A 27,923-nucleotide genomic window follows, 5' to 3' on the forward strand; every position below is an offset into this window, starting at 1 on the left:
TATCCTTCTGCCGACTCCATCATTGGCGTTAAGACGTTTCACATTTACATAGCAGTCAGTGGCCTGGCTTCCAATTAATACTTAATCATTAATTTATAATTTTTTCAAATATAAATATGTACAGGAATATACTTGAAGACGGCGGTATGTTTCCAGGTCAAACGGGTATGACACACATACACTTACAAAAAAAAAAAAAAGACCAAAGGACACTTTTGGCAGTAGGAGCCAAACGGGCATGTGCTCCAACCACCTCCGCCCCCCCCTCCCCCCCTACGTTCATTGAACTCATCACAATGAAAGCACCGTTCCCTCTCAATGATAGTATCTCCGCCACCAGATTTGCGGGTGAATCACTGATTCACAGATCACACAGCAGTTACCCTGCCCGCCTGCACGGTCGCTGCTGAGCTCAACTACTGAACTAAGAAAGGAACGAATCAGCTGAGGGAGTGATTCTATTCAGTAAATGAGTCTTTCCAGTCAAATGATTCGTTCGCAAACGACACAACACTACTGTAGACGTTAATCCTGCTCTTTCATTGGCTGCAGCTGTAGCCCGTCCTCCTTCTCCGTCCCTTCGGCTGGAAGACAAACAACAACTGTCAGAGAAATGGAGAAATGACGGCGGAAAAATAAGACATTACCCTCTGCACATGGAGTTTACAGCCGCTTCTTTTAAAACAGACTGAATTCAGGGAGATATTTAAGCTCAAATGTTCAGAGGAATCGAGACAGCGTTTCACCCAGTTGAGCTGTAGCTACTGTAGGCTTAGCTCTGAGCTAAGCTAGCTACGCTAAGCAGCGCTAACAGCTAGCTAACTACCAAGTTAACGTTGGAGAGAGTTTTATCTATATTTATTCATTTTTTTATGTATAAGGACCCCACCCTTTGTTTACATTATTAGTATCATTATTTTTGGCGTAGTTCTTGAACGTAGCTAGCCAACTATGGCGCAGAACAGTGGAGCTGGGGATGCTAGCGGGGCCACAGGAAAGCGCTGCCCAAGTTCGGGCCTCCGGAGTCGGCATCGGTCGGGAGAGAGGGACGGTCAGGTTCGGGCTGTGAAAGCCATGCTGCTGGAGAGACTGGGACCGTATGAGCGGCTGGTGACCTACATGCAGGCGGTGCTGGTGTGGGAGAGACCTTTCCACAGTGTGCTGTTCCACACTTTGGTCAACGTTGTGTTCTGGTGAGTTTTAGCTAACCTATTAATACAGTAACACTGAGTTAGTTGACCAGGTATGTTTGTTACCTAAATAACTAGCTAGGCTAACTTATTTACCCATGTTGTTAATATTATGGTCACTATAGATACAAATGTATGTTAGCTAACTTACACACTGGGTATGTTATTTTGTGTATAACTATTAAACTAGTTGTGTATATCTAGTAAATTAGCTCTTTGAAGCTCGTCCATTACCAGTTTAATGTCAATAAATGGAAAAATATCTACATGTAAGCTTACGTTATCTGGCTAGCTAACAGTGTAGCTACTGTGTTAGCTAGCTAGCTAGCATCGCTGTCAACGTGTAGGTTCAGAAACGCTTCTAGCTAAACAGTGATCGTCGATACCAGAGGTGGCCAATTAAAATTAAAGGACTAATCAGGTGTGACTATTTTGGAGAGCCGGTGTTCTGTCGAGTTATGCTACCTTGTCAAACCGTGCTACCCTAATGTATATATATAACTTTAAAAATACAAAAGAAGCACCATATTAGAGCATGTTATCAGTACAAATTTAAGTAGATTTAAGTAGAAAATTTTTGGAGTGCTTAAATCATGGTAAAGTTATGGATGTGAGGGGTCATATCAAACTAATTTTATATATTTTTTATTGTATTTATTATTACTATTATTGATTTTCATTAGCAATTATATGCAATAACAGTGAGTGCAGGTTGTATAACGCACAAAAAAAAATAGAGAAAAAAGATTTATTATAAAAAAAAAAGTCAGCACATACCCAGTGCCTTTAGGAAGCATGGATCAATGGGTAGCATAACTAAGACAACACTAGACTGTTTGGTTTAGGGCTGGACCATATGGAAAAAATCTATATTGTGATATTTTTCTTAATTTCAAAGGATACTTTGTACAGTTCCAATATTGATGTAAACAGTATAAAATGTTCTATCATGCACTGAGAGAGCTCAAAAGCTTGGTCAAATATCTCAATATTTAAAGATATTTTCACTTTGATATAGGAATTATATTAGTGTCTGCCAATGTTTTATTTTCTTTTGCCAATATTTCAAGCTAATACTTTGCACCGATGTATTTATTGTATGCTGGAAAAGGACTAAGTGACTTCAATTAGACAACACTAGCTTTGCTAATTTAAAATCCATTGATTTTAAAATTAAACTAGTTTTAAATATTTTTTTCTAGTTTTTAAGTTATAGGGCCCTATTTTACATCCTGTGCAAGATGTGTCCAGTGCTCATTGCTATGTTTCACCCTGCACCTTTGTCATTAAATAGTAAAGATGCTTGCGAATATATCTATGCTGATGACGTGGTGTATTGCCACTGACTTATTAACACTGAAAACCATGTCCATACCTTTCATACCTTTCATGGTAAGACAATGCACGTACACCACCAGACCACCAGACTTTCCCCATGGGTGAGATGTTGGTCATTAAAAGAGAATGTAAAAATTGTATTATTCATAATGCAATTTTGACACAATAATAATAATAACACAGATTCACATTATGTCAAAAAAAGTGGCAGGGAAACCTGAACATTTAACTGTTTCTTTAAGGTCATGGTCACTATAAATACAAGTGTATGTTTCATAGGTTAGATTCTGGATAAATAGCTTTTTGAAGCACGTTCATGCCCGTTTATAATGAACTTTTGGCACAGTGAAAATAACAACTGTCTGAGTCACATTATGGATGAGCTTTGGAACCAAACACAAGACCCCAAACAGATAGAAACCATCTAAAGTGAACATTGCTTCAGGAAAACATGTATCCATAGGTGGTTGAACTGCCTTGTTTATCCTCTTTGCTGATGGCATGTTCTACTTAACTGTCTAATTTGGCACATCTCACCATTAACATTTTTACCCTCCCTTGATTTATCTGTTAGCATGAGTGTGTGAATGTGTCTGCTTTTCAGCTTCTGTGTTAAAGAGACAGATGGCACCTATATTTAGGCCAGCAGTAAAGGTTCAAGTGAGCTGCTGGAAAAGTAAGAGGCTGCTGGAAGGCTGAGGCATCAGTTCAGCTGGTTTGAAAAGACCAATGGAATACTGCAGTTTTAATTTTCCATGTATTAGAGCTCTCCAGTTGGAAGAACCTGTTGGAGCAAAGGTCTTGTTTGCAGGGCCGTTTCCAACGTGGCATTAGTTTCTCAATATAAGTTCTTATTTACAGTATCGGAGGTTGTAGGTATGACATCAGTTCTAGTGCTTTTTGTATACATTTATTTTAATATATTTAAATACTAACGTGAACATTTGTTCACCTGTTGTTAAAGAAGTGGTTGTGCTTACTTAATGTTGAGTATTGGTGATTCTAAACATTAAATAAATTAGCCAGTAGAGGTGGACAGTATGACTGTATTTTATCGTTATGTGATAAAATTTCATCAAATTGACAAAAATCTAGGATTTCATTAATACTGACTCAACTGTATGTTTAACATTAAGGAGAGTAAAGAGCCTTAGTCCTGTTAAATATCATCTGCAGCAAAAACTAAATTAATGAAATAACTGTACTATGCATGAGGTATTTGAATATTACATTTTAAGACTCTGCTGATGCATTTTGTTTACATGTCAGTTTATTGTGATAAGTATTGTGTATCATGGAAATGTCTTTAAATATTGTTATAATATTGTACCATTAAAAGCATGTTGCACAATAGGGCTGCAACGATTAGTCAATATAATCGACAATGTTGATTATAAAAACCTGTCGACTCCAAATTTGTACTGTGGACAGAAACAATGGGCAAGGGTAATGGGCTCAATCACACAGTTTACAATCGACTCAGCCTGCACCCAAACACAACAGATTACACATTTCCTCACAATATAGCAAGACTTTGTTCTGAACATTTCTACGGCATTTAAATCTCACGTTTAGCTGTTTCTATCATTTTGAACTGTACCCACAGCAAGCATATATGGAGGGAATGGCAGAAATAATAGTTGGCTAATCAGAGAAATAATCGTTAGAAAAAATAATCATTAGTTGCAGTTCTATTGCAGAACTACATTTTAGGTACTGTAACAAAAAGGACCAGTTCTTGCACAATGCTGTTGTTTTTAAAGCAGCACCACAGGATAATTTATGCATTTTGCTCCTGGGCTCCATCTATTGGGGTGGAGTCTCCATTACTCCACTGCAGTAAGTACTAATCAGGCCTTGAGCACCCCCTCATGGACAACTTTACTTGTGCATTTGTTGACAAGCTGAAATGTACAGAAGAAGCAAATGATCTGAGTTACATAGTTCTGCATAGAGATCTTGTACAGCTTAATCAAAGTTCCATAGTGCAGTAAAAGCATTCCAATAGACAAAGACACCATTCTCAGTGTACAGAAAACATCATTGCTATTTGAAGAGAAAATTGCTGCATATTTACAGTATATGTATATATTGTAAATGCTCAAGACTCGAGAGACATTCTAAATAGTATTCAGTTGACATCAAAGTGGAAGCAAGAGTCTCTCTCTCTCTCTTTCTCTCTCTCTCTTTGCCTTTCTTCCTTTGTCAGCTCAGGCATGCAGCCTTTATTCGATTAGTCCAGTCATCCCCTCTTCTATGCCTCAGATATTTCCCCTGCCGTCCTTTTCTCCTGTCCTTTGTGTTTGGCTCAATGCACATCAGAAGAGGCTGACTTGGGGCAGTGCTGTGCCTCTGATGACGTAAACCACATTTCTATAGGGGACTGACGGGTGGGATAAAAAGCATAGCCCTTGTGACTGCTGCTATTCATTATAGCAGTTTAGACATTATGATTCAATGATATCCCATTGTCCAATAGGACTGGGCAGTATTTCTCAAATATCAATATATTAGAGACTATATTTTACTAAAAAAAATGTGATCATATTGTAATATTGTACCTGCTATGTTTGTGTGGAAATGGTTTGGTTTGTGGAGGGATGACACTTAACAGAGTACCATGAGTTCCAGAGTATCATGAGCAAATTGTGTCATAAAGGTTAAAATAGGGCTGGGCATCATTTTAAAATAAAAATATTTCAATACCAATATGATACTTTGAAATTGTTTCCGATACCCTTTTTTGATACCATAATTCTAAATTGTAATAATAAAAAAATACAAAAGTTGATATTTATTCTCACACAACCTGTTTATTTTAAAGCTGACGTGAGTTATCTTATTCTTATTCTGTCGCCATGAGAGCCCACTATATTTTTATTCTATTTTATTGGAACAAACAAACATTTGAGCATGTTTGTGGTGCCGAATTAAGAACAAAAACAACAACCTTACTTATGCTTAAACTACATACTACAGTTTTTTTCCTCTAAGCAAATAGCTGGATGCAGTTCAGTTTTTAAAAGTTTTAAATTAGTTTGGCAGAATTTAATTATATCAGTGTCATTCACTTTATAAATATTAATTAAAATCATCAGTCATTTTTTAAAATGCTGATAGGCCCCCGTATTTTTGGGAGGGGGACAGTAATAATAGTGTAGTGTGGTTAAGGTCTGGCAGACTAGAACCTTTTTTTTCTAATTTATTATAATATCTCAGGGTAGAGACACAGCCATGGCGTGTCAAGAGTTTGAATGAAAATTAAGTGTGGAAGAATCTGTCAAAGTAGATCCAGGATTTAGAGCACTTAGCCATGTTGACCTCAATGTGTGCACTTGGCAGGTTTATATCTATTTCATGCAAAGCATCAAAAATAAAGACTTTTTATTTATTTATTTATCTGTTTTTTTTATTTACATCTTTTTTGTACCAAGACATTTTGGTCGGTGCCTTTTAGATATCGAACTTCGATACCTAGCCCTAGGGCAGAATGTTTGATGATCATTACCACTCTCCAATGCCTCCTACTCCTCCCAAATGTTCCACAGTTCCACTGCTTTTCAGTTCAATGCTGGGGACTTTATACCCTTCTATTCCACACCTGCCAACAGAGTAGTGTTGAATAGCTCAAGAAAATCCTATTTTATTGGCATTTCTTTTCTGCAGGGACTAGACAAGCTGTGTGAGAGCATTTGCAAATCTGTGCCGACAATAGGGCCAGCATAAAGAAGCTAAATGCCCTTATTAGACGTGGTGTCCACAAACATTTTATTATACAATGCAATTTTAACAGTTAAACTTTACACTGCATATTTCAATGAAAATGACTAAGGAGCTTGGTATGCACTTAACAATGGCGTGGTAATGAATAATTGCGTTCTCATATTGACTCACTTGTATATTTAGTTCTTAACACTTTGATCTAAATCACATCTTCACAGCTTCTCACGTGTTTCTGAGACTCACTGAGGACGTGTGTGAAGACGGAAACACCTGGTTGGTGAAAAGCCACTTCCGTCTTTGTGTGAACAACAACACCAAAAGCTCTGGGGAGAGATTAGATACACACCCACAACACAGACAGGCAGCTGTTTACCATAAAACTTCCTAAATGATTCTTGGGGTATGTGTATAGTTCTAGGAAAGACTATAACTTGGGTTTAAAGGGAGTTTGCTCTGAGGTTTTATGCTTTGGTTTAAAGGGTTTACTTTAGCAAGGAGTGAGAATCATACTGGACCTGAAAAATACATTCAGAATCAGTATTTTTAATGGTTTGATTGGGTTTATTTGCTTATTTAAATAAGTTTACTGTCCCTCATTCACACTGACACTGATCTGTGGACATAGTTCTGAAGAGAAACAAACCAGATTATTTTACATGAGTATGGGACAAAATACAGTCAAACAGAGAAACACAACCAGTGAAAATCTCTATTGGAGATCTGGTCATAAAACAGACAGTCAAAGTTGAAGGCAGAACCAGTCTGAATACTATTTTAACTTTGGCTGGGGCAATATAGAGACATGCAGAAAAGGTGCCGATCAGAATCACCATTTCAGCTGGGGCTGGGACAATAGCATCTCACCTATAACACCTTGTAGTCCCTATTGTTGTATTAAAAGAGTTGTGTTTTTTCACACTTGCACATCTGATTTATTAATATTTGTAATATTGTATTGTAGATAATTGTAAGACTCTTCAAAGAACTAAAAGTGATTTTTCTGCCACCTTTATTTTTGCAGCTGTGTCAGACATCATTTGCACCCTCTGAGAGTTTCTTAAAGAGAAGACTTCCCAGCTGTTTATAGAAGGAACATTAGCTGTTGACCACAAAGAACTTTCAATGACTTTTCATCTTTCTTTTTTTCTGTATGTGTTGCAGGTTCTTTGCCCTGAGCTCTTTAAGGTTGCTTTTCCTGTTGGCATCAGGACTGGCTCTGGCTGTTTGTGTGGACACCTGGAGGAACAAGATTTGGCCAAAGATTAAAGGTAATTCTGTACAATACACTGTTACCATTAGTGTCTAGCAGTAATATGCTATTATTATTAGAATTAATATCATCATGTGCTCATCAGAGTATGTGATGGGTATCTTGGGTACTAGTAGTACTACTGAACAGCTGCATGTTTTATAAACAAGACGAATATAGACTAACTAAAACCGGGCTCTCAGACTCAGATGACCTGGGGGCCCTAAACCAGAGGGGCCAGGGCTGCTTAACTTGTCCAAGCCAGTTTTTTTTTTTTTTTGGAAGTACATATTGGTCGTAATAAAGAGGTGGCAGATCTGATGCAATATCAGTATTAGACCGACAATTATGTAATTAACGCACAAACGAGGCTGGCCAATCCTCTTACCGATCCAGATTCCAGTCCGTAGACACATGAACCCGCTGTAAAATTAACACAAGGCACGTCAAAAAAAGTTTCAGTTCCACAGCTTACCAGTAGCAGCTCCAGCCTCAAAAAACACCTGATTCTTTGACTGAACAGTTATTGGTTTAAAGATATTTTAGTGTAGAAATGCTGAAAACCAAGACAGTTACTTGCAGTGTAAGTAAGCCAGCATTCTGGGCCTGCTGCAATTCAACCAGTTTAACCAGTTTAATCAGTATATTCTGTTTAATCCAGCATCTGACACAGGTTTAAGAGAGTGAGAGTGTGTCAGATATTATCTTATTAGCTAGTTAGCTAGTGAATCTTGCTAGTTAAATACAGCAGTTAAGGCCTGTAGATTAACTAAGTAACATTAGCTGTGTTTTGAGTAAAATGTTGTTTTTTTGGAGACACTGTACTCCGAAACCGCTGATTGGAGACACAACTGTCATATAACTAAGTTATAGAGGTTGCTCAGGTGGCTTTGCAGGAATCGTAGCAGAAGCACACTGTCATTTATTGTAATATTTTGCCCTCTGCCCACTCTGGAACACTAACGTATTTTTCGTATTATAAGGTGCACTTAAAATACTAATTTTCCCAAAATCATCAGTGCATTTTATAATCTGGTGCACCATATGTATGAATTGTAACAGTCAGGTTGTAAGGAGCAGTAAAGGCACTCCACTGAAGTACAGCATTATAAAGAAGTTTCAGCTTAGCCCAAGGCATCGAGGCTGGAACAGTATTAGCATTAGCCCCTACCCGCGTTAAGCGCTAGCTCTTTCACTGTTGGTGAGTATGTCAGACTGTAGTCTGCATGTTTACTGTGTTAAAACCAGCTACGCGGCTAGCGGCTAATGCTAATGCCCCAGTCTTAGTGCTGGGGTAATTTGGGAATCTAAGCTTGCAGTAAATAAACGGAAAACTTTGAAAGAAAGTGTTTTTTTTCTTCTAAGAATTCAGGTTTTGTTTACTTAATTTAGTTTGCAAACATGAAAACATGCTGGACAATTCTGGCTTCATTTCTATAGAATAGTTAGAGACTGCAGAGTGTATGTTTTCTGCAGTCATTGGTTTTGATGTATTATTCCCTAATATTGTTATGTCTTTGTATCTGTTCTTCTGTTCACAGTGAGAAGACAAGATGAGAGTGAAAATGAAAGGTAATGTTTATTTTTATTGCACATTAGGGCAAACATGAATAACTGTGTTGAAATATACCTTCTTAATGAAAAAGAAATCATTATTAATAGTTTCAGTGAATACTGCTTATTTTAAAATCTGTATTTGATTGACAAACTCATTAATAACGCATTTTATAGGCTGCCTTTTTTGAATAGGCCTGTCACAATAATTACATTACTGACTTATGGTCTTTTTCTGACCTTAGTATTGCCAACTATGTTTAGCTTTTTAGATTGTCTTGCATGGTCCACTTCGGCTTCAGGTTTTGGACAGATGGACTGTTCACATGCACCCTCTAAAACATTAAAGAATTCATAATAGATTAATTTGTCCTAATGCTGATATTGGGTGAGTTTGTGGTTTCTGCAGATATAATGATATCAATAATTGTGTGCCTGTGTATTTGTTGTTTGGCAGCTGGGGTCTGGTGCAGCCAGGGACTTTGAGTGTGCCAGAGTTGTGTCACCACATGGCCGAGTTATGGGTGACTGGGTCCACTTGTGCAGCTGATATCACCCGGTTTAAACGGCGTAACCCAGGGAAGGTGAGTACACAACTGTGTATCTGCACATCTGTACATAACAATCTAATTGCATCCAGTTATTACATTGAAGTTGATTTAACTGAATATACTTCATTACTTCAAGCCAGCTTTATCATTCCTTCTCATCACAGATGTTTGTTTGTCATGAGCAGGAATATGTAGTTCCTAGCTTACACTGTGCTGCATTTCAACACAGCAGCAGTAAATATTTTAAACAGACAGCAAAAGCTGTAAACTGTACAAAGGACTGTACAATAAACTGCTTAAGACTGTGAGGTCTGAACAGTAGAGCTTAAACAGGAAACAATGGACAATAGATTGGGAAAGATAAATTAGCTCTGTTCTTAGGCCTCAGCAGCAGTTATGCAGTATGAATTATCAGTCCATACTGTTAAAAAATGCTGTGAAATTTATGATACTGTTTTAACAGGTGGTACGTAGCAATGTCTTAAACAGTGTCAATACTTTTGTCTATGTATATATATATATATATATATATATATATATATATATATATATATATATATATATATATATATAGACATATATGTATGTACAGCTCTGGAAAAAAAGTAAGAGACCACTTCAGTTTCTGAATGAGTTTCTCTGATTTTGCTATTTATAGGTATATGTTTGATTAAAATGAACATTGTTGTTTTATTCCATAAACTACGGACAACATTTCTTTTAAATTTCAAATAAAAAGATTGTCTTTTAGAGCATTTATTTGCAGAAATTGAGAAATGGCTGAAATAACAAAAAGATACAGAGCTTTCAGACCTTAAATAATGCAAAGAAAACAAGTTCATACTCTTAAATTTTCAAAGTTCAAAAATCAATATTTGGTGGAATAACCCTGGTTTTTAATAACACTTTTAATGCACCTTGGCATGTTCTCTTTCACCAGTCTTACACACTGCTTTTGGATAACTTTATGCTACTCCTGATGCAAAAATTCAAGCAGTTCAACTTGGTTTGATCGCTTGTGATCATCCATCTTCTTCTTGAATAACTCTTCATTTTTATGTGGTCTCTTATTTTTTTCCAGAGCTGTATATGTATATATATATCAGTACTATATAAAATAAATCTGTACCATCCACTGCGCTGTCCACAGTGGGTGGTAATGCCTTCATGTAACACAGAGAATGTTAAGTGTAGGGCTAGGTTAAAATTTCTTTCCATTTGACTTATCCGACATTGATTCATTTTAGCCTGAGCTTAAAATTAGATTTTGAACAAAAGCAAAGCCACCATAATGCAGTTTTGTTAGTTATTATGTAATGTAAAGATTTACATTGTAACTGTAGCTTTAGTGTCCCTGGTTAAATTACAACATTCATTTGTGTTTAAAAAAAAAAAAAAAAAACGCTATTAGGCCTCACGCAAACTCTGATAATTCACATCACCTTGCTATGAGCACACTGACTTATGGAAGCCCATTTCCGCCACCTGAAGAAAACAAAAACGTCCTCAACTAAGTCATAATTATGAGATAGAAAGTCATAATTATGAGATACTAAGTCATAGTTATGAGATAGAAAGTCATAATTATGAGATAGAAAGTCATAATTTTGAGATGACTTTTTATCTCATAAATATGACTTACTATCTCATAATTATGACTTACTATCTCATAATTATGACTTACTATCCCATAATTATGTCTTTTCTATCTCATAATTATGACTTAGTTGAGGACGTTTTTTTTTCTTCAGGTGGCGGAAATGGGCTTCCATACTGACTAGTGTTCAGCCTTGCTTCTAAGATAATAGCCTTTACAATTGGCTCTGGGCCTGATTTATGCGGTTTTCCTTGAGAATCCTGTTTTTGTTTAACATACCCCTAGGAAACCTATAGTACACCTTAGGGCATAGTACACCAGTAAAACTTGTTTCAGGTCACACAGTGACATTTAATACTAAATTAGTTGGGGGTCTTAAAAATAGAGTTTGTTTCAGCAGGGAATTTCCAAATGCATTTCCATTCTGTGCTTGGGTACTGTCATTTTATCATAATACCTGTGATATGTTTTCTTAACATCCTTAAAGTCTATAAGTATTGTAAACTAGTGCCAAAATATTAGATCAAGAAAAAAGATTTACCTGGCCATCTTTCTCGCTTCTTTAACGTGATGGGAAACAAGTATTTTACTTTATTTACAGTATTTTGACTATAAGATGCACCATGTTATAAGGTGCACTCTCAATGAACGTCTATTTTCTGGTCTATTTTCATTTCATTGCGGATTATAAGGTGCATTTTAAGCGACACTAGTAAGGAACAAGGGTGTAGCCAAGATTTCCTTCTTATTTCCTTATTTCCTGGGGGTGTCTAAAAAGTCAAAACTGTATAAAAAATAAAAAAGTCTTTCAAAGTCAAACAAGTGCTGGATATTAATCTATACAGACTCTCTGATTTCCAGTGTTAGCCGTGGTTGGCATCGCTTATCTCTAGTAAATTCCCAACAAAGCTACACTAAGGAACCCTGAGTGTTCTGGTAAGCTAGGGCGCTATCAGCTAGCGGTTTCCCCATGTAGCTTGATTTAACACAGTAAACCCGCAGGCTACGGTCCGATATACACACCTCTAAAGGGCAAAGGAGCTAGCGCTGCAGTTAGCAGCTAATGCTAAAACTGCTCCAGCCTCAGTGCTGGAGAAACTTCACTGAAATCCTGTATAATGCTGTACAGTGGAGTGGCTTTACTGCTCCTTACAACCCAACTGGTGAAATTCATACATAAGGCGTACCGAATTTTAAGGCACACTGTCGATTCTTGGTAAATTAAAGGATTTTACGTGAATTACCATGGTACAGATAGTAAAATGTCTCAAGTTGTTTTTGTATATCTCTCTCACATTCTTTTGTTGACCTGCCTAATTGATTATTTACATGATTTCTGCAGTTCTGCATGCTGGTCTGTAGCCTGTTCTCTTTCCTGGCTATGGTGGGACGCTACATCCCTGGAATAGTTCTCTCCTATGTTGCTGGTGAGTACAGAAATGATAGCTGTAATAATACCTTCAGTTGTTTACAATCATCAGTGTAAATCAGCTGTGTCATTTTTTGCATGATGATAATGCATATTTAAATATGTGTTGTAAAATGGCTTTTTGCCATGTGTACCTTTTAATTAGGTTTTTGTAAAGACTCCATTGTTTATCAGTCCTAAGATAAGGATTTTGCATTTTATTTTATTGATTGATTAAAACAACAACAAAAAAAACTTGATTTTTTTCATTAAAAGTTCCTGTCTGTCTGTGTGTGTTTTTTTTCTAGTACTGTGTGTTCTGTTTTGCCCATTGGCGGTTTATTACCGGCTGTGGCAGCATGTGTGTGTGAAGCTGGAGCCAGCCCTGCAGTGGCTGGACTTTAGCGTCAAAGGATACATGATGTCCAAGCCTATAGACAACCAGTGTGAGTACAGTACATTCATGTATTTTTTCTGTCTGCATATTTACACACACTTGCATTGTGTTAGCATATATAGATGGTAAGAAGAGTCATACATTTTCCTCAACCATCAACTGTGCTATTTTCCTTAGAAATGTACTTTAGCAGTGCTATTTTATTCATAAATTCACATCAGCAGTGCTATTTTAGTCATAGATTTCAATGTGTTTCATCAGGCAAAATTATATCCCATATTATCTCTAGGTTTGAGCAAATTGGGCTTGGCTGCTTCTAGTACTTTCCTATTGGTTCAGTATGTCATTAATGCCAACCCTAATGACCTAAAGAGAGAAGCAGTCTGCATCTGAAGCAGCGTTTAGTACTTGTAGTAGTGGGTAATCTGTTAAGTACATTATACTAGCTTTCTCACTGTCAGCTCTGAAGCTCCTGCCTCTAACGTCACCTTCTAGAGAGAGCCCCAGAGTCATTGACCTGAACATGTGTGACCTCTGACCTTTCTGAGTGTGTGTTTGTAGTTCTTCGCAGGCCGATTAAGAGCGGAGCCTCTGGTGACGCCAGTGACAGCGAGGAGGAGCTGGCCGCATTCTGCCCAACAGTAAGAGCACTTTCTAAGAACAGATAAGGGGACAAATCCAGGGTCCCAGCAGGGCTAGGATTAGAGTACAGGGGCATTTAACATGTAGGTGCCAAAATATAATGATATTTGCTGTTCATGTTTTGCAGTATTTTTTAAATGTAATGGTACGGTTACACAATTTATGGCATGCATTCTTTATTGAAAGAACAGAGACATGTCTGTTAGGTGCTGTAACTATTTTGTTATCTTGCAGAGGAAACTTAACCTATATATAGAGATAAATTATTTAGATAGATAGACACACATTTTAGGCACATTTTCATTCTGGTTGTCACTTTTCTGTTTTGTTTTTGTTTGTTTGTTTTTTTATTTTTTAGGCTTTTTAGGTAATAGGTTTAGCTTGGCACTGATATTTTAGTCATACATTTACCTTAGCAGTGCTAATCTCAGCATTAATGTATCTCAGCATTGCTTTTCAGTCCATTAAGAGACCACTTAATTTTCTGAATCAGTTTCTCTGATTTTGCTGTTTATAGGTTTATGTTTGAGTAATATTAACATTGTTGTTTTGTTCTATAAACTATGGATAACATTTCTCCCAAATTCCAAATAAAAATAGTCATTTAGAGCATTTAGTTGAAGAGAAAATGAAAAATTACTCAAATAACAAAAAAGAGGCAGAGCTTTTAGAAATCACATAATGCAAAGAAAACAAGTTCATATTCATAAAGTTTCAAGACTTCAGAAATCAATATTGGGGGGAATAACCCTGTTTTTGAATCACAGGTTTCATGCATGTTGGAATGTTCTCCTCTACCAGTCTTACACACTGCTTTTGGATTACTTTATGCAACTCCTGGTGCAAAAAAATCAAGCAATTCAGCTTGGTTTGATGGCTTGTGATCATCCATCTTCCTCTTGATTATATTTTATATTAAATACTGTTTTCAATTTGGTAAAATCAAAGAAACTCATCATTTTAAGTGATCTCTTATTTTTTTAGAGCTGTATATACAGCCTTAAGATTGTGTGATGGGTAAATCCCTATTTTTTCCCAGAACATAGAGTTAACTTTTTTCGCTACAATGAGTGCATGGTCAAGTAGAGTTATCTGGGCCACATTTAGCTTTGCCGTTCCCACATATATCACAGGGTTAATTACTTTAGCTATACTTCCAGAATGCTTGGAAATGGTTGAAAAAGGTTTTTTTTATCTTTAGCAGTGCAGACTTAATGAAATAATAGTATATAGTTTTTTTTCTAGCACTTGCTTAATAAAAAAATATATAGTCTGTGCAATAAACATGGTAGTATATTCCTGTAAAAAATGCAAGAACAATTTCCAATCCTTTTACATCCCACATCCCAATTCTGTCGATTTCTTAGAAACAATGCTCTGCACAGTCACCAGTGTTTGTTTCCAGTACAGTAAGTAAATCCGAGATTAAGGGAAGCCTGTATTAATTCCCTAAATTGCATCTAAACACTAACACAATTGTTCTGAATATTCCTGCAGTTTGATGAAGCAGTGGTTGCTAAGGAACTGGCTCTGACGGATTCGGAGCACTCTGATGCCGAAGTCTCGTATACAGAAAATGGCACCTTTAATCTCTCCAGGGGACAGACTCCTCTCACAGAGGGCTCAGAGGGTAAGACAGCATGTTAATTACAGAAAACCTTTTAAAGATTCCATTTCAAAGTTAAATTCCAATCACGTTTTAGTGGGGAAATATAATGCTTGACATTTACTTAAAATAATGTTTGCCTCTATCTGTAAGCTGGGTAATGATTATCTCTCACACAAAAATACATCTCGCTTGAGTTTTTGATATTGAAGCAAAAGATCTGCAATGCCTGCAGTGTCTAAATAAAATCTAAAGGCTATGTTCACACCACAGATGCTGGCGTGCCCATATCTAATTTTTTAAAACAAAATCTAATGTTTATCTAAAGATGTTCAAAAAATTTTGTGTGACCTATATCTGACATTAGTTTGAACAGTTGTCCTTAGACACTGACATGCATGTGCAAAACAACATTGCTTCACATGAAGTTTCAGTTTCGTCCTTTGCCAAAATTACAGGAGTTGTACAGCATTCAAGCCATTGACAATGCAGTCACATCCTGTAGCTGCCTTCAGCCATTTCATTAAAAACACTGTGGGTGGTTGTGATGCAATTCTTCTAATATTATTGGAACATTAGAAATTTTGGATCTGGCATTGCTACGAATTGGATATGTATCAGATTGGAATGAATAATATCTGATTCGGAGTGTTTTTTGACGTTCTCACTGCCACAGAAATGACACATTTGTGGGCCACTTTTACCTGCTGTGTGAACATAGTTTAAGTAGTCATCAAATTAAGACATTTACGACCATATATTTTCATAAGTGCAGGATTAGTGCTAAATTAAGAGAGATAATCATAATAGAGAATGTCTTTGGTTGGTGTTTTCACCACTTTAGCTCCAGAGCAGTAAAAGGTCTAAATGTTTGTCTTCCATCTTAAAACAAGTCTTAAAGCATTGTGGTTTCGATGTTTGCTATTAATAGTGATGGCGCTATTTCATTTTTGCCTTTTTTGGGGCTGTGTCAGGCTAAATCAAATCAAATAAATAATAGTTAGTAGGGGCTCCGAATGGTCCAGCTGGCTAAGTGCTTCCACTATGTTGAGAAAATGGTCGATTTGAATCTGGTTCATGTAGCTTGCCATCGGCTACCAGAGCCCTGAGACAATTGGCCATGCTCTCTCTCTGGGTGGGTAGATGGCACTCTCTCCCCACATAACTCCAAAGGGTGATGTCTCTCAGCACAAGGCGTCTGTGAGCTGATGTATCAGAACCGCGTTGCTGCGCTGTCCTCCAAGCGTGTGTGATTCTACTCGGCAATGCTGCATCAGCAGCAGTTTAAAAAGAGGTGGTGGCCGTGTAAATTGGGGAGAAAATGGGGGGGGGGGGGAATATAAATAATTAAAAAAAACTAATAGTTAGAGGCTAGAGTGAAAAATGGGCAACTGGTATGTGGTGGGTGAAAGATAAGCCTGGCTGATGAACTTCTACAGCATAAGTGCCAGTCTGTACAGAAAAGGTAAAGTGACTGAATTAGTTCTGATAGAATGTATGAAGTACAGAGAACACAAGTCTGGCTACAAACTCTAGATCAAACTAAGATCTGCCTAGAACAGCTTAACAAAAAAAGAAGGGAGCCAGAAGGTAGCATAGAAACAAAGATCTGTTTATCACCTAACTGTTTTATTCTCTATCTCTGTGGTCTCTCTCATCCAGACTTGGACAGACACAGCGACCCAGAGGAGTCCTTTGCCCAAGACCTCCCAGACTTCCCTTCAATAAACCCAGACGCCACCCTGATGGAGGACGACGACGACCCCAGCCTCGGTTTGCCCAGCCTGGGCTCAGCAGGCTTCTCTGGCCACCGTGGCTCCACTACCTCGGCCTTGCTGGACCTGGACGCCCAGCTGGACTCGGACCAGGAGGACCTAGACCTGTCTCTGGGTGTCTCCACTGACATCACCGGTGACCTGGCAGGAATTCTGGCCAGCAACATGATCCAGGCGGCCATCTCCGGGGCTCTGCAGCCAAGGCCTCCCCCGGGCCCACGCAGGGAGGGTCCCCCAAGGGCTGGGGCTCAACGCAGCTACAGGAAGCAGTCGAGTTCAGAGCTGGACACGGACCTGGACTTGGAAGGGGAGGACTTTGAGATGCTGGACCAGTCTGAGCTCAACCAGATGGATCCTTTAGGAGGAGCCGGAGGGAGAGGAACCGGCAGGAACAGAACGCAGGGGTCCAGCTTTTTATCCAACTTTCTGGGGAAGCCACAGTGAGCCCGGTGTTTTTGTGTGATAGTGTGTGATAGTGTGTGATAGTGTGTGATAGTGTGTATAATTGAAACCTTCCTAAATCTGCACCTTTTTACCTTTTGTTTCTTCCTCATCCCTTATGTTTCAATCAGTGTGTGGAAGTGTGTATGGGTGTGTGGGAGTGAGAGAGAGAGTGAGAGAGAGAGTGAGAGTGAATATTTGGTTTTGCACGGTTAACAAATGTGGTTTTAGGTGCCACTAGCCAGTAATCTTTCCTCTGGTTACAGGTAATCACTGTGAAGTACATTTCCTCTTATACGTTTCCTGTCCTCTTCCGTATATGTCTGTATGTATGAAAGAGGGAGAGAGAGGGGGTAGGAGAGATTGGAAGAAAGAGGGTCAGTCATGTCTAAAAGACCCCCAATTTATTTTGTAGGCCAAGCAATAGATCATGGATACTGGAAAACTATCCTTAATACTACAGAAACCAGCAGAACCAATCCTGAACCTTGTTTGCAACATCCCAAGCAAGTCTAACTGAGCCTTATCAACCTCTTATACAAAACTTTACATTATGTACAGACACATTTATTATTATTATTTTTTTGCTCATGATGGGACCAAACCAGACATTCCTGCTTCAATGCCATAGCTGTGCTGTAGCTCAAAGGAAAAGTATCCAATAATAGCAATACCAAGAAAGGCTGGTTGAAAGCATTGTTGAAGCCACAGTCAGTCAGAAGCCAGTATATACAGTTTATAGCTTATGAAAAGCACCCCACCTAAAAGAGCTAAAATGTACGAAACTGTACAATACAGTTCTGTTTGTAAACTTAGAACTAATCCTGGAGCGGCTGTTTTGTTGTGCCCAGTCCAGCTATTGTGACTCTTGCCAGTTTTATTTGTTGTTTTATTCATTTTTTTTATTTTAGCGGTTATGTTCCTCTGAACATTGAGTTCACTTTAAATTCAACTGGGAATGAATAACACCTATGAAAGAAGAGAGGGTTCATTCCATGTTAAATCACTGGGGCTGAAGACGCTTTATTTTACAGGTTAAATAGTAATATATGCAACAGTAGTATGGAGTCGCTCTTCATTAGTGTTTTCCAATTGCGTACAAATCATTAATACTAACTAGCATGTTTTTAGCACTATAAGGTGCACCGGATTATAAGGCGCATTTTATTTGACACAAGTAACTAGTAGTAGGGACAGGGGTGTCACCAAGTTTTCCTTCTAAATTCAGCCATAAAGCTAAGGTAAGTAAGTAAGTAACAAAACTTAAAAAAAAAAGTCAGACAAGTCAAGCGAGGACTGGATGTTAATCCACATTTCTCTCATTTGCTTCCATTTATTTACAGTAAACTTAGATTAGCAGATTTCCACTAAAGCTTGAGCATTAGCATTAGCGGATAACGAATGGCTGGCAATTTTTGGGAAAATTGAAGGATTTTCAACAATTGAATTATTAGAATAATTTATACCAAACAAAGGCATTGGGATGGGATGATAATGTTTAGTGTGAATTTAATTCAGTATGAGCTGTGTAAAAAAAAAAAAGAAAAAAAGTTGCCAATTTATTGAAAATCCCAAGAAGAAAAAAACTATTTTTTTATTTGATATTCAGACATTCAATCAAATGTTTTGTTTTGTTTGGTGTTGATTTCAGCAAAAAAAAAAAAAAAAATCAGTGAATCCGTTTCAAAATGCATACTCAAATCATTCAAATGCCTCTCCAGCGGTTTTACTTTTCGATGTAAAAATCACTTCAAAAATCATTTCAAATATCTTTTTCCTGTATTTCTTCTAAACAATGTTTTTTCACCTGAGGCATACGTTTGTGGGGAAGGCATAAGTTAGTAGTACAACAGAGAATTTAGACCTCTGCAATACTGCTCTTAAATAACACGAAATAATCGATCACAGAAAATTACATTGCATTTACACTTTATTTAACCAATTCTGATTGTGGTTTAAGTGATTTAAAAGTAAATCCGATCTGATCACCACAAATGCATGTTAATACAAAGTGTAAACATCCTCCATTATCCTACAAAGCAGTGCAAAACAAAAGTGGAGAATCTACTAATAAAAAGACAGATAACATTGCAAGTGCCATTAATCCTAATTTTAGGATTAAAATTAGTCTGTAGTATATAGCTTACAGTATGAAGTATGCAATTGGGATGCAACAAGCAACAAAAATAATGATAAGCAATATAATGTAATCATGAATTTCAGCTTAGTGATATGAACACCTCTGGAACATGAAGCATTCCTGTAATTTATTTTATTACATGTTTATTCTTTGTATTAATTTTATCATTTTATTCTGAGTGTAAATTTTAGTATCTTCATTCTGAGTATTTATTTCATTTTATCTAAGGCATTTTAGAATTATATTCTCCACTGTCGATCCTTTTTTTTTACCCCAGGATTCTTAATTTACTTTTATCTGCAAACAAACATATTTCATCTAATCCATATAATGGTAGTCTTAGTATACATGGTGAAGGATAACTAGCGTTTTTTCCTCGTGGATAAATATATTTTTTCCCTGTTTTAAGAATGAAATGCAACCAACAAACTCAGACCTTTTTTGTGATTTAACATGTGAACAACCCAAAAATGATAAATTAGTAGAGTGTGCTTATATTAATTGATCACACTTGATTCTGCCTCCCATTGATTTCTTTAAAGGTGCACTAGAATGTCAAACTGTGTTTTTCTTGGCATAATTGAGAGATCGATCCTCCTTAAAAAAGGAAAATCAGTTTAATTCTGAAGTAAAGTCTAAAGGTGGTAAATAGGCTTGCTAAACTGTGTTTGAGCATTTTTACCCCAAACACTTTTAAATACTTATTTATATGTCAAACACCAACACGACTTATTCTGTTAAATACATCTTTTTAAGTCTTAATAATTACAATGATCTTTTTTGTGCCGTCACTTCTAATTCTTGTTTACAGAATGTTTCTGAACCCTTGGTTTGGTTCTGTTTTTCCTCTGTTTCTCAATGCTATGCCGTGCTATGCTGTGCGGCTTCTGTTTGAGCCGTTGCTGTTTTGCAGTTATAAAGCAGGCAATCAGAGCAGAGCTAATCAGTTATTTAAATATAGCTCTCCATTAAAGAAAAAACAGCGCGTTTCATTCTGCGGTATAATAACACAGTGGTAAATAGGCTTGTTAAACTGCTGAGCATTTTACACCCCAACCAAAGTCACATACTTACTTTTTATACATCAATCAACAAGTCAAATACTCGCAAATAGATACATTCTATGGTACCTTTAAACAGATTGTCTGTAAAAAAAAATAAGGTGTGTATTTTAGGTGTTACATTAGGCTGGCACAGTTCTGTTGCATGAAAAGATTGTAGCTCAATTATTTAATACACTGCCCGGCCAAAAAAAAGTCGCCACCTGGATTTAACTAAGTAAATGATCTGGGGTTTCTGCAGTTGGTCAGGTTTAGGTTCAGCAACAGTATGTGCTGAAAGAATGAGGTCAGCTGACTGACTACCTGTATATAATGAATATAGACCAGGTTATTCCATCAATGGATTTTTTTCTTCTCTGATGACACGAGCATATTCCAAGATGACAATATCAGAATTCATGGAGCTGGAATTGTAAAAGAGTGATTCAGGGAGCATGAGATCAACGTTTTCACACATGGATTGTTCACCACAGAGTTCAGATTTATTGAAATAAATCTTGACATTGCAGAAGCTTATCGAAACAATGCCACAGTGAATGCGTGACGCAATCAAAGCTAAAGGTGGTCCAACAAAATATTAGAGTGTGTGGACTTATTTTTTTGGTGGCAACCTTTTTTTTTTTTTTTTTTTTTTTTGGCCAGGCAGTGTATCTACATACTTCATATTGCTTCATATATCCTATTGATGGATGTGGCAACTTTTAATGGCAATATTTTGCAGGCTTCTTTCTGCAGTTTGTAATCAAATTACCTGGACAAGTACACTAAATAATCTTTAGTGTAGAGAAGGGGGAGGACGTTTCACAAAGAGATTAACATTCAAGAACCAGAAAGACAGGAACTTATCAGGATCTACTGCCTTTTTCCTCAATTGTTCAGGTGCAGTTATCATTGCCAAACTTTAAAGTCACCAGTTTATCTTTGTTTATCTCTTACTTGTGAAATACTTCTGTGTGTTATAAAAAAATTGAGCTGCATCTATAGCAGGTAGCATGGACAGAAGTATTGTGACACCTCCAGGAGCTTTTATGACACCCTATTCTATGTTCATAGGCATTAATGTGGAGTCAGCCCCCCTTTGCAGCTCTGAGATGCTGATGTTTCTAAACTTTCTCATTCACTTTTCAATAATAACTCCAAAGCTGATGGTGGAATATCTACCAGGGAAATTATTTCAAGTACCACCCATTCTTTGACCAATGTTGCCACAGATTTATACATCTGTGGCTATAAGACTGAATGAAATACATGAATTCAGTAAGTAAGAGATGTGTGTCAATAGTTTTGTCCATATTGTATACCTGTGATCATGGACAGGATGGTACAGATGTGGCAGATAGACTTGTAGAGAGGTTCAGGGCATCTTCACACTTGTCCAGGACTAATTCTAAGCTCATTTTGGGGGAAAGGCTCTTTATTACTGGTTCTCTTTCACACATAAAAACGATCTGATTTTTGATAGACTGTGTGTCACTTTTTGGTATGAAGGTTCGCAAAATAGTGGAAATAAGCGTTTGACTGTTTGCTGCTTATGTGGACATGGGGAGAGTATGGAAACTTTACTCAGAAAGGGGCTTGAACCCCAGACCCCAGCGCTGAGAGGCTAACATTTAAACCACCAAGCAGTTACGATCACGCAACACCACATGTATCAATAGGAGCAGACACTACACCTACAGCAGACCACAGTACAATATAATAACTGTAGAAGTGAACCCCAGACCACCTATTTCAGGAGGACCACCCAAAGATATTTTGTGCTCTCGGGTCCCAAAAAGCAAGTGTGAAAATGCCCTCAAACATTCTTGAGTAAACCAAACCCAGCTGAGGCGTTACTAATGTCTCTACCTCTGATATACCTCTGATATCCTTTTAGCTGTGATTTAAACCTGAGGCCACAGCTAGCTAGCATTGCTGTTCTTCTTCTTGGAGGAACTGTCATCTGCTTTATCTATTACAGGGTTTTTTGGACACCTGCCTGAACACTGTGATATCTTACTGGTAGAACAAATAACCCTATATAGGCTGTTTTCAAAAACCAGCTCTGCCTCCAATTGCCCTCTAAGAGCACAATGTACATAGAACATCACAGGCCTGTCAAAACCTCATAACTGCATTTTGTTTTCACTTTTTAGAGCATTCGTTGAACCTGGGGCTGGATTCTCAAAAGTGTCTTAGGTTTCTCAAAAACAATGTAATTTTTTTTAACAGTTGATATAATATTAGAATATAAATCATACAAACCTATATGAGAGAACAGAACAGAACATAAGAAAATATTTCAAACTTAAACTGAATATTTAAGAGAACTTAGGTTTTTCGGAGCAGAGCCCGGATAAGTTTCCTGGACAGGGATTAAGCCAAGGAAAACAATGCATTCTGAATGGAGGCATATTTAAATGAATTTATTTCTCTTTTTCCCCCCATTTTTTTCCCCAATTTGCAAGGCAATTACTCAACTTACTTATTAGGACTCCCCCTATCACTAAGGGTGAGTAATTTTGTAAAGCCTCTTTTCAAACTGCACCCTTTGAACTGATGTAGGGAGAGAGCAACATCTACCCACCCAGAAAGAGACAGGCCAATTGTGTTCTCTCAGGGCTCTGGCAGCTAATGGCAAGCTGCATAACCGGGATTTGAACCAGCGATCTCCCAATTATAGTGTCAGCGCTTTAGACTACTCGGAGCCCCTGAATGGAGATTTTCCATTAAAGTGAAAATATAGTCTATGACTGGGTTTAGTTTCACTTTGTCGGTGAAACTGACCCCTAGTGTTTTATCTTAAAATTAAGAGTCATAAAATTGGGCCCCTATTCAGCAACCATTTTTTAAGAAGGATTTTTTTTTATCTTAAACCCCACTTTATCTTTTGTTGACTTCTTTTTAGGACTTTTCTCAAGAACTTTTACAATTTTCAAGTTCTAATGCTGAGAAAAGGTTTTGTGAATCCGGCCCCTGGTTTAAAAACAATAGTTGTTTAGGTGTAAATGCCAAGATAGCCAAGAATTCTGGTAAAAAAATCATCTGTTCTATTATTTGTTGGTCCACCCTGTTATGAGAACTCTCAAAATTCATCTATTTGTCTATAGCAGCTCTTCCCCCCCGCCCCAACCAGGAAACTTTCAGCTGATACTGACGATGAGCTTTGAATTGTGTTGTGTTGTTTTGATTGTAGGTCATGGACTTCTTTAGCTGTGCCCAAGATGAGCGGAGTTAGGCTGCTGTTTAATCTCAGTCCACACTTATTCTAGCCTAGCTAGTTTATTATTTTCATTTGCAACATTGAAAATGCAATGATTTATTTTTTTGTGTTTTAGTCATTGAGACAATTCAGTGGATGTTAATGTTGTGCATGTTGGGTTTGCTGTGAGTGGTGGCACAAACTGACAATAGTTAATTTTTTTCTGTTGTTGATTTTAATTTGTTCTTTATTAGTTTTGCTGACCATGGATTCTCATCCTCCTCCTCCGTTAGCCTTATTCCAGTGTGTTTTTAGAGTCTATAAGACTACCTGAAGTCTTAACTACAACTTCTCTGCTGAAGTGAGATCTTCCTCTCTGAATCTTTTTTTTTCCATGTGTTTTGTGGTTCAACAGTATGTTTTGAAGTGGATGTTTGAATGTGTACTCGCTGAAGCCAGTAGGAGGATGGTGTGGTGTGCAGTGATGCTGTTCTTTTTTTATTTTATTTTATTTTATTTTATTATGCTGGTTTGCTGTGATATTTTATTTTCTTTATTTGTCATTAGTACTCAAGTCACAATAGTCTTCTTCTGTAGTTCATTTTACTTCCCTTCTCCTGATATGTTTGTTCCTAGAGTAGGGATGGGCAATATAACAAACATCATGGCAATTTCTGACAATTTCAGTGTTCACGGTGTAATGTATGTTGCAAGTGCTGTGTATTGGCAAGAACTTGGCAATACATATCAAAACAGGAGTTACAATTCAATGTATTGTGACACTCAGCCCAGTAAAGTGAGAACAGGATAAAATGTTATACGTAAGTGGTCCTTAAATTTGAATACAAAAAATGAATGATTGTTTACACAATCTTTGGCAGAAATATTTCTCAAGTTTCAGTATATGTAATAAATCAGGTTAGGTTAGGTCAGTTAGGTAAACTCTTTTCCACCTTTCCCACATGGCAACGTTTCAGCACTATAAGCCCTTATATAAGCTTTTCTCAATCTCCTTTTTGATGAAATGTGCATTTGTTTAGTGTCCTAAACCAAGATTAGGCTTAATTCCTGTTTAAAGAGCCAGTATTATATGTACAAAAATGATGATTAGACACTTTTAGACATTCAGTCACAATAATAAAAGTTATATTTGTGTTTATATAGTGCTTTTTGAACATTGTCACAAAGCAGTTTTGCAGAAATAAAACAAATAAAACTTATAACCTCAAATGTTAGGAGAAATCCATACTCACAAGGGCATGTGTGTATAATGTCCACATTTACTAGTGTGGAACTGCTCTGTTCTGTTTTGTCTGTATTTGTAAGCTTTCAAAGAAAGGTGCACAAATGTGGACAAAATAATTGAGAGAATTACATCTCTATCATTGCTGTGTACATTGATGCTTCCCAACATAACTCTTAAAAAGCAGGCAGGACAAGGGTTGTGAGAACTGTGTAATACTGCGTAACTCCACGTAAAGGCCACGTGCCTCTTTCACTTCCAGTTTAGATTTTATACCCCTCAGCTTGTCCAGAAATGCTTGTGCAATGTGTGTTCTATAACTTAAGGCCCAAATGAACACTTCTTGACTGTAGGGGGAGCCCAAGAGCCAGTTCCAATATGAATTCTCAAGTAATGCTTATTTTAAAGTAACTATTATGAATTTACAAATTAGACACTTATTTAGTGTATAATCTGAAGCTGATGTGTTGTCATATTGCCCACCTCTGTTCTTCAGTAACATGTAGGCCGCTGTAGATTTTTGCTGTATGAGCAAACTTTGCTGGTTGTTTGTTTTTGTCACCTTTTTCTTGACATTTACATAGCTGTGACTCTATGAACTTACAGACTATGTATTTATTTTTCCAATCCAGGTAAAAGTGGAAGGTCATATGGATTAATTGACATTGTATAGATTGAAGATGGTAAAGTAAATGAGATGGTCTCAGTGTGTTGAGACCTGTTTATCTTTAAGACGTGCACCTTTTATTTCCCACAATGCTCCTTTGAATGTGTTTGAAAGGTGAAGAAGAATTGTTTTAGCTGGACAAAGAAGCCGGATATGAAAGTGATTTAAGATAATAAGCCCATTCAGCTTTTGTAAACGGAGTGCGAAGTGTAAATGTGTTTCTTTGTGTGACGGCATGGTTCCCGGACTGTTCCTTTTTTCTACTCTTTTCACAATCAGAACAAATGGCTGGTCATGTTCGTCACCTATTCATTCAGACTCTTGTGAGTGAGGCAGAACTCACTTTATAAGTGACTAAATATGAAAAAAATATGATTCAATTGTTAAATTTAGAACAAACAACAAAATCTGATTAAGTGTGTAGATATTGTATAGATATGATCAGCAGAATGAAAAATAATAAACAGAGGCCTTTATTCAGCGGGGCTGTCTGTTCACCTCACAGTCGAGGTGAAGAGGAATGTCGAGGGCTGACATGCTGTTTTCTAAACTAATATATAAAAGAAAAAGAGAATAAATTAATACAATTCATACTGTCTCTTTGATAAGACTATAATCTGCAGTTTTAATTTTGTGTTCTGTACATAGATATGTTTTGATGTGCAAAGTGAATAAACTCTGGAATACAGCCGTGGCCTCTGATTTCTTTGTGTCTGATTTATTTGATTGTTGATAAATGACTATTAAGAAATGGGATGTTATGAGGGATTAGAGCTTAATAGTATGGACAGCTGTACATTTTTTCATTAAGGCATAAAAGGTCCAAGTAAGATTTATTTCACAGTTAAAAGACTAAAGAAGCCAGAAGCGAAGATACTAAACAGTATAAAATGTAGAAATAAAAAGAAGAATAGAAAATAAAAAAGAATAGAAGACAAATGAGTATTCGCTCACCCATCCAAACTAGCCGGGTGTAAATTGTGTAAATTATTTTTTATTCTCTGTTTAGCAGTAAATTGTATGCATTTGTTATGTGGTGTTAAGAATTAACAGTGAAGGAAAAGCAGTTAACAAAAGCCCAGGCCTTCCAAAACTCATTTAGAGGGGAAGTAAACCCCCTGAATTTTGTTGTCTCCACCCTCAGTTCAAATTTGAAAAAGGCTAAAAAAAAAAAAAAAAAAAACTCAACCTGTGAGGGCGTTGGAAAGGTGAAAATTACCACAATAAAAGCTTTTTTTAATGGTTAGAAATGTAAAAACAAAATGTAAGCAGGAGTGGTATGTTTTATTACTTTAAGGGAACACATTTCAGCTAATAATTAAAAATATGGTTTAGTGTCTCTTTAAGACAGTTGGAGAACCATTCCAGGTTCTACCTAAGTTGCTACTTTGAAGAATTTGAAGAAGTATAAAACATATCTTGGTATTTTAATTTTTTAATTTTGGGTTGTTTATCACTTTTTATTTATTTATAATTGCTTATGCCTTCCTTCGTAATTTTGATATCTTCAATATCAGAGGTGGAAAGTAACTAATTACATTTACTCACATTTCTGTAATTGAGTAGATTCTATGAGTAATTTGTCATTTTTAAAGTAGTTTCTAAATGAAGTAATTTACTTTGCTACTTTGAAAAACTCCCCGTTACTGAGTAAAAATATAAATGCTGGGAAAAAAAACAAATTGTTTGAATTAAAAAGTTTTTTTGTGTTTTCATGTTTTAATGATAATTCCTTAAGTTTTTGTTGGGAACATTAACAACATTAAACAATCTGAATGTTAAAAACAAAACATGTAAATAGCAGTTAAAGCATAGCAATGGCAAGTTAAAAAATAATAATAAACTGTAAAACTATAAAAAATACGGTTTATAGTCACCTATATGACCATATCCTTTTAATAGTAAAGAAAAAAAATGGATCATAGAAACCTATGCCACTTGTTCTTAAAAAATGTTTTATGGGGTGGTCTGAACAAATAATGCCTGAAAGGTCCAAATTATTTAATTTAATATTTATTTAATTTATGCTTTTTGTACATTTTTACATCAAATAAATAAAAGTAACTATGTAACTGTTACTCAAAGTAAATTTTAAATTGAGTACTTTTTTACTTTTACTCGAGTAGATTTTTAGATGGATACTTTTACTTGAGTAAAATT

At 36.7% G+C, this 27,923-nt stretch overlaps 1 protein-coding gene across 1 annotated transcript; it reads left to right on the top strand.

The window, feature by feature from the left end:
• Positions 1–393: 393 nt before the first annotated feature.
• On the top strand, positions 394–26,465 carry retreg3 (reticulophagy regulator family member 3). The gene is made up of 9 exons (XM_007229952.4): positions 394–1,193; positions 7,413–7,519; positions 9,042–9,072; positions 9,512–9,638; positions 12,545–12,629; positions 12,919–13,056; positions 13,569–13,648; positions 15,147–15,279; positions 16,918–26,465. Exons 1-9 carry the CDS (start codon positions 952–954, stop codon positions 17,472–17,474), a joined length of 1,500 nt encoding a protein of 499 aa, XP_007230014.3. The 5' UTR covers positions 394–951; the 3' UTR covers positions 17,475–26,465.
• Positions 26,466–27,923: the final 1,458 nt, after the last annotated feature.

This window comes from Astyanax mexicanus, chromosome 19, assembly GCF_023375975.1.
Source record: "Astyanax mexicanus isolate ESR-SI-001 chromosome 19, AstMex3_surface, whole genome shotgun sequence".
Taxonomy (NCBI): domain Eukaryota; kingdom Metazoa; phylum Chordata; class Actinopteri; order Characiformes; family Acestrorhamphidae; genus Astyanax; species Astyanax mexicanus.

Excerpts from the sequence above, each read along its gene's own strand:
- retreg3 (XM_007229952.4), top strand. The coding sequence starts at position 952 with ATGGCGCAGAACAGTGGAGCTGGGGATGCTAGCGGGGCCACAGGAAAG. Across the intron at positions 9,073-9,511 it reads GATGAGAGTGAAAATGAAAG|CTGGGGTCTGGTGCAGCCAG; the intron begins GTAATGTTTATT and ends GTTGTTTGGCAG. Across the intron at positions 9,639-12,544 it reads AACGGCGTAACCCAGGGAAG|TTCTGCATGCTGGTCTGTAG; the intron begins GTGAGTACACAA and ends TGATTTCTGCAG.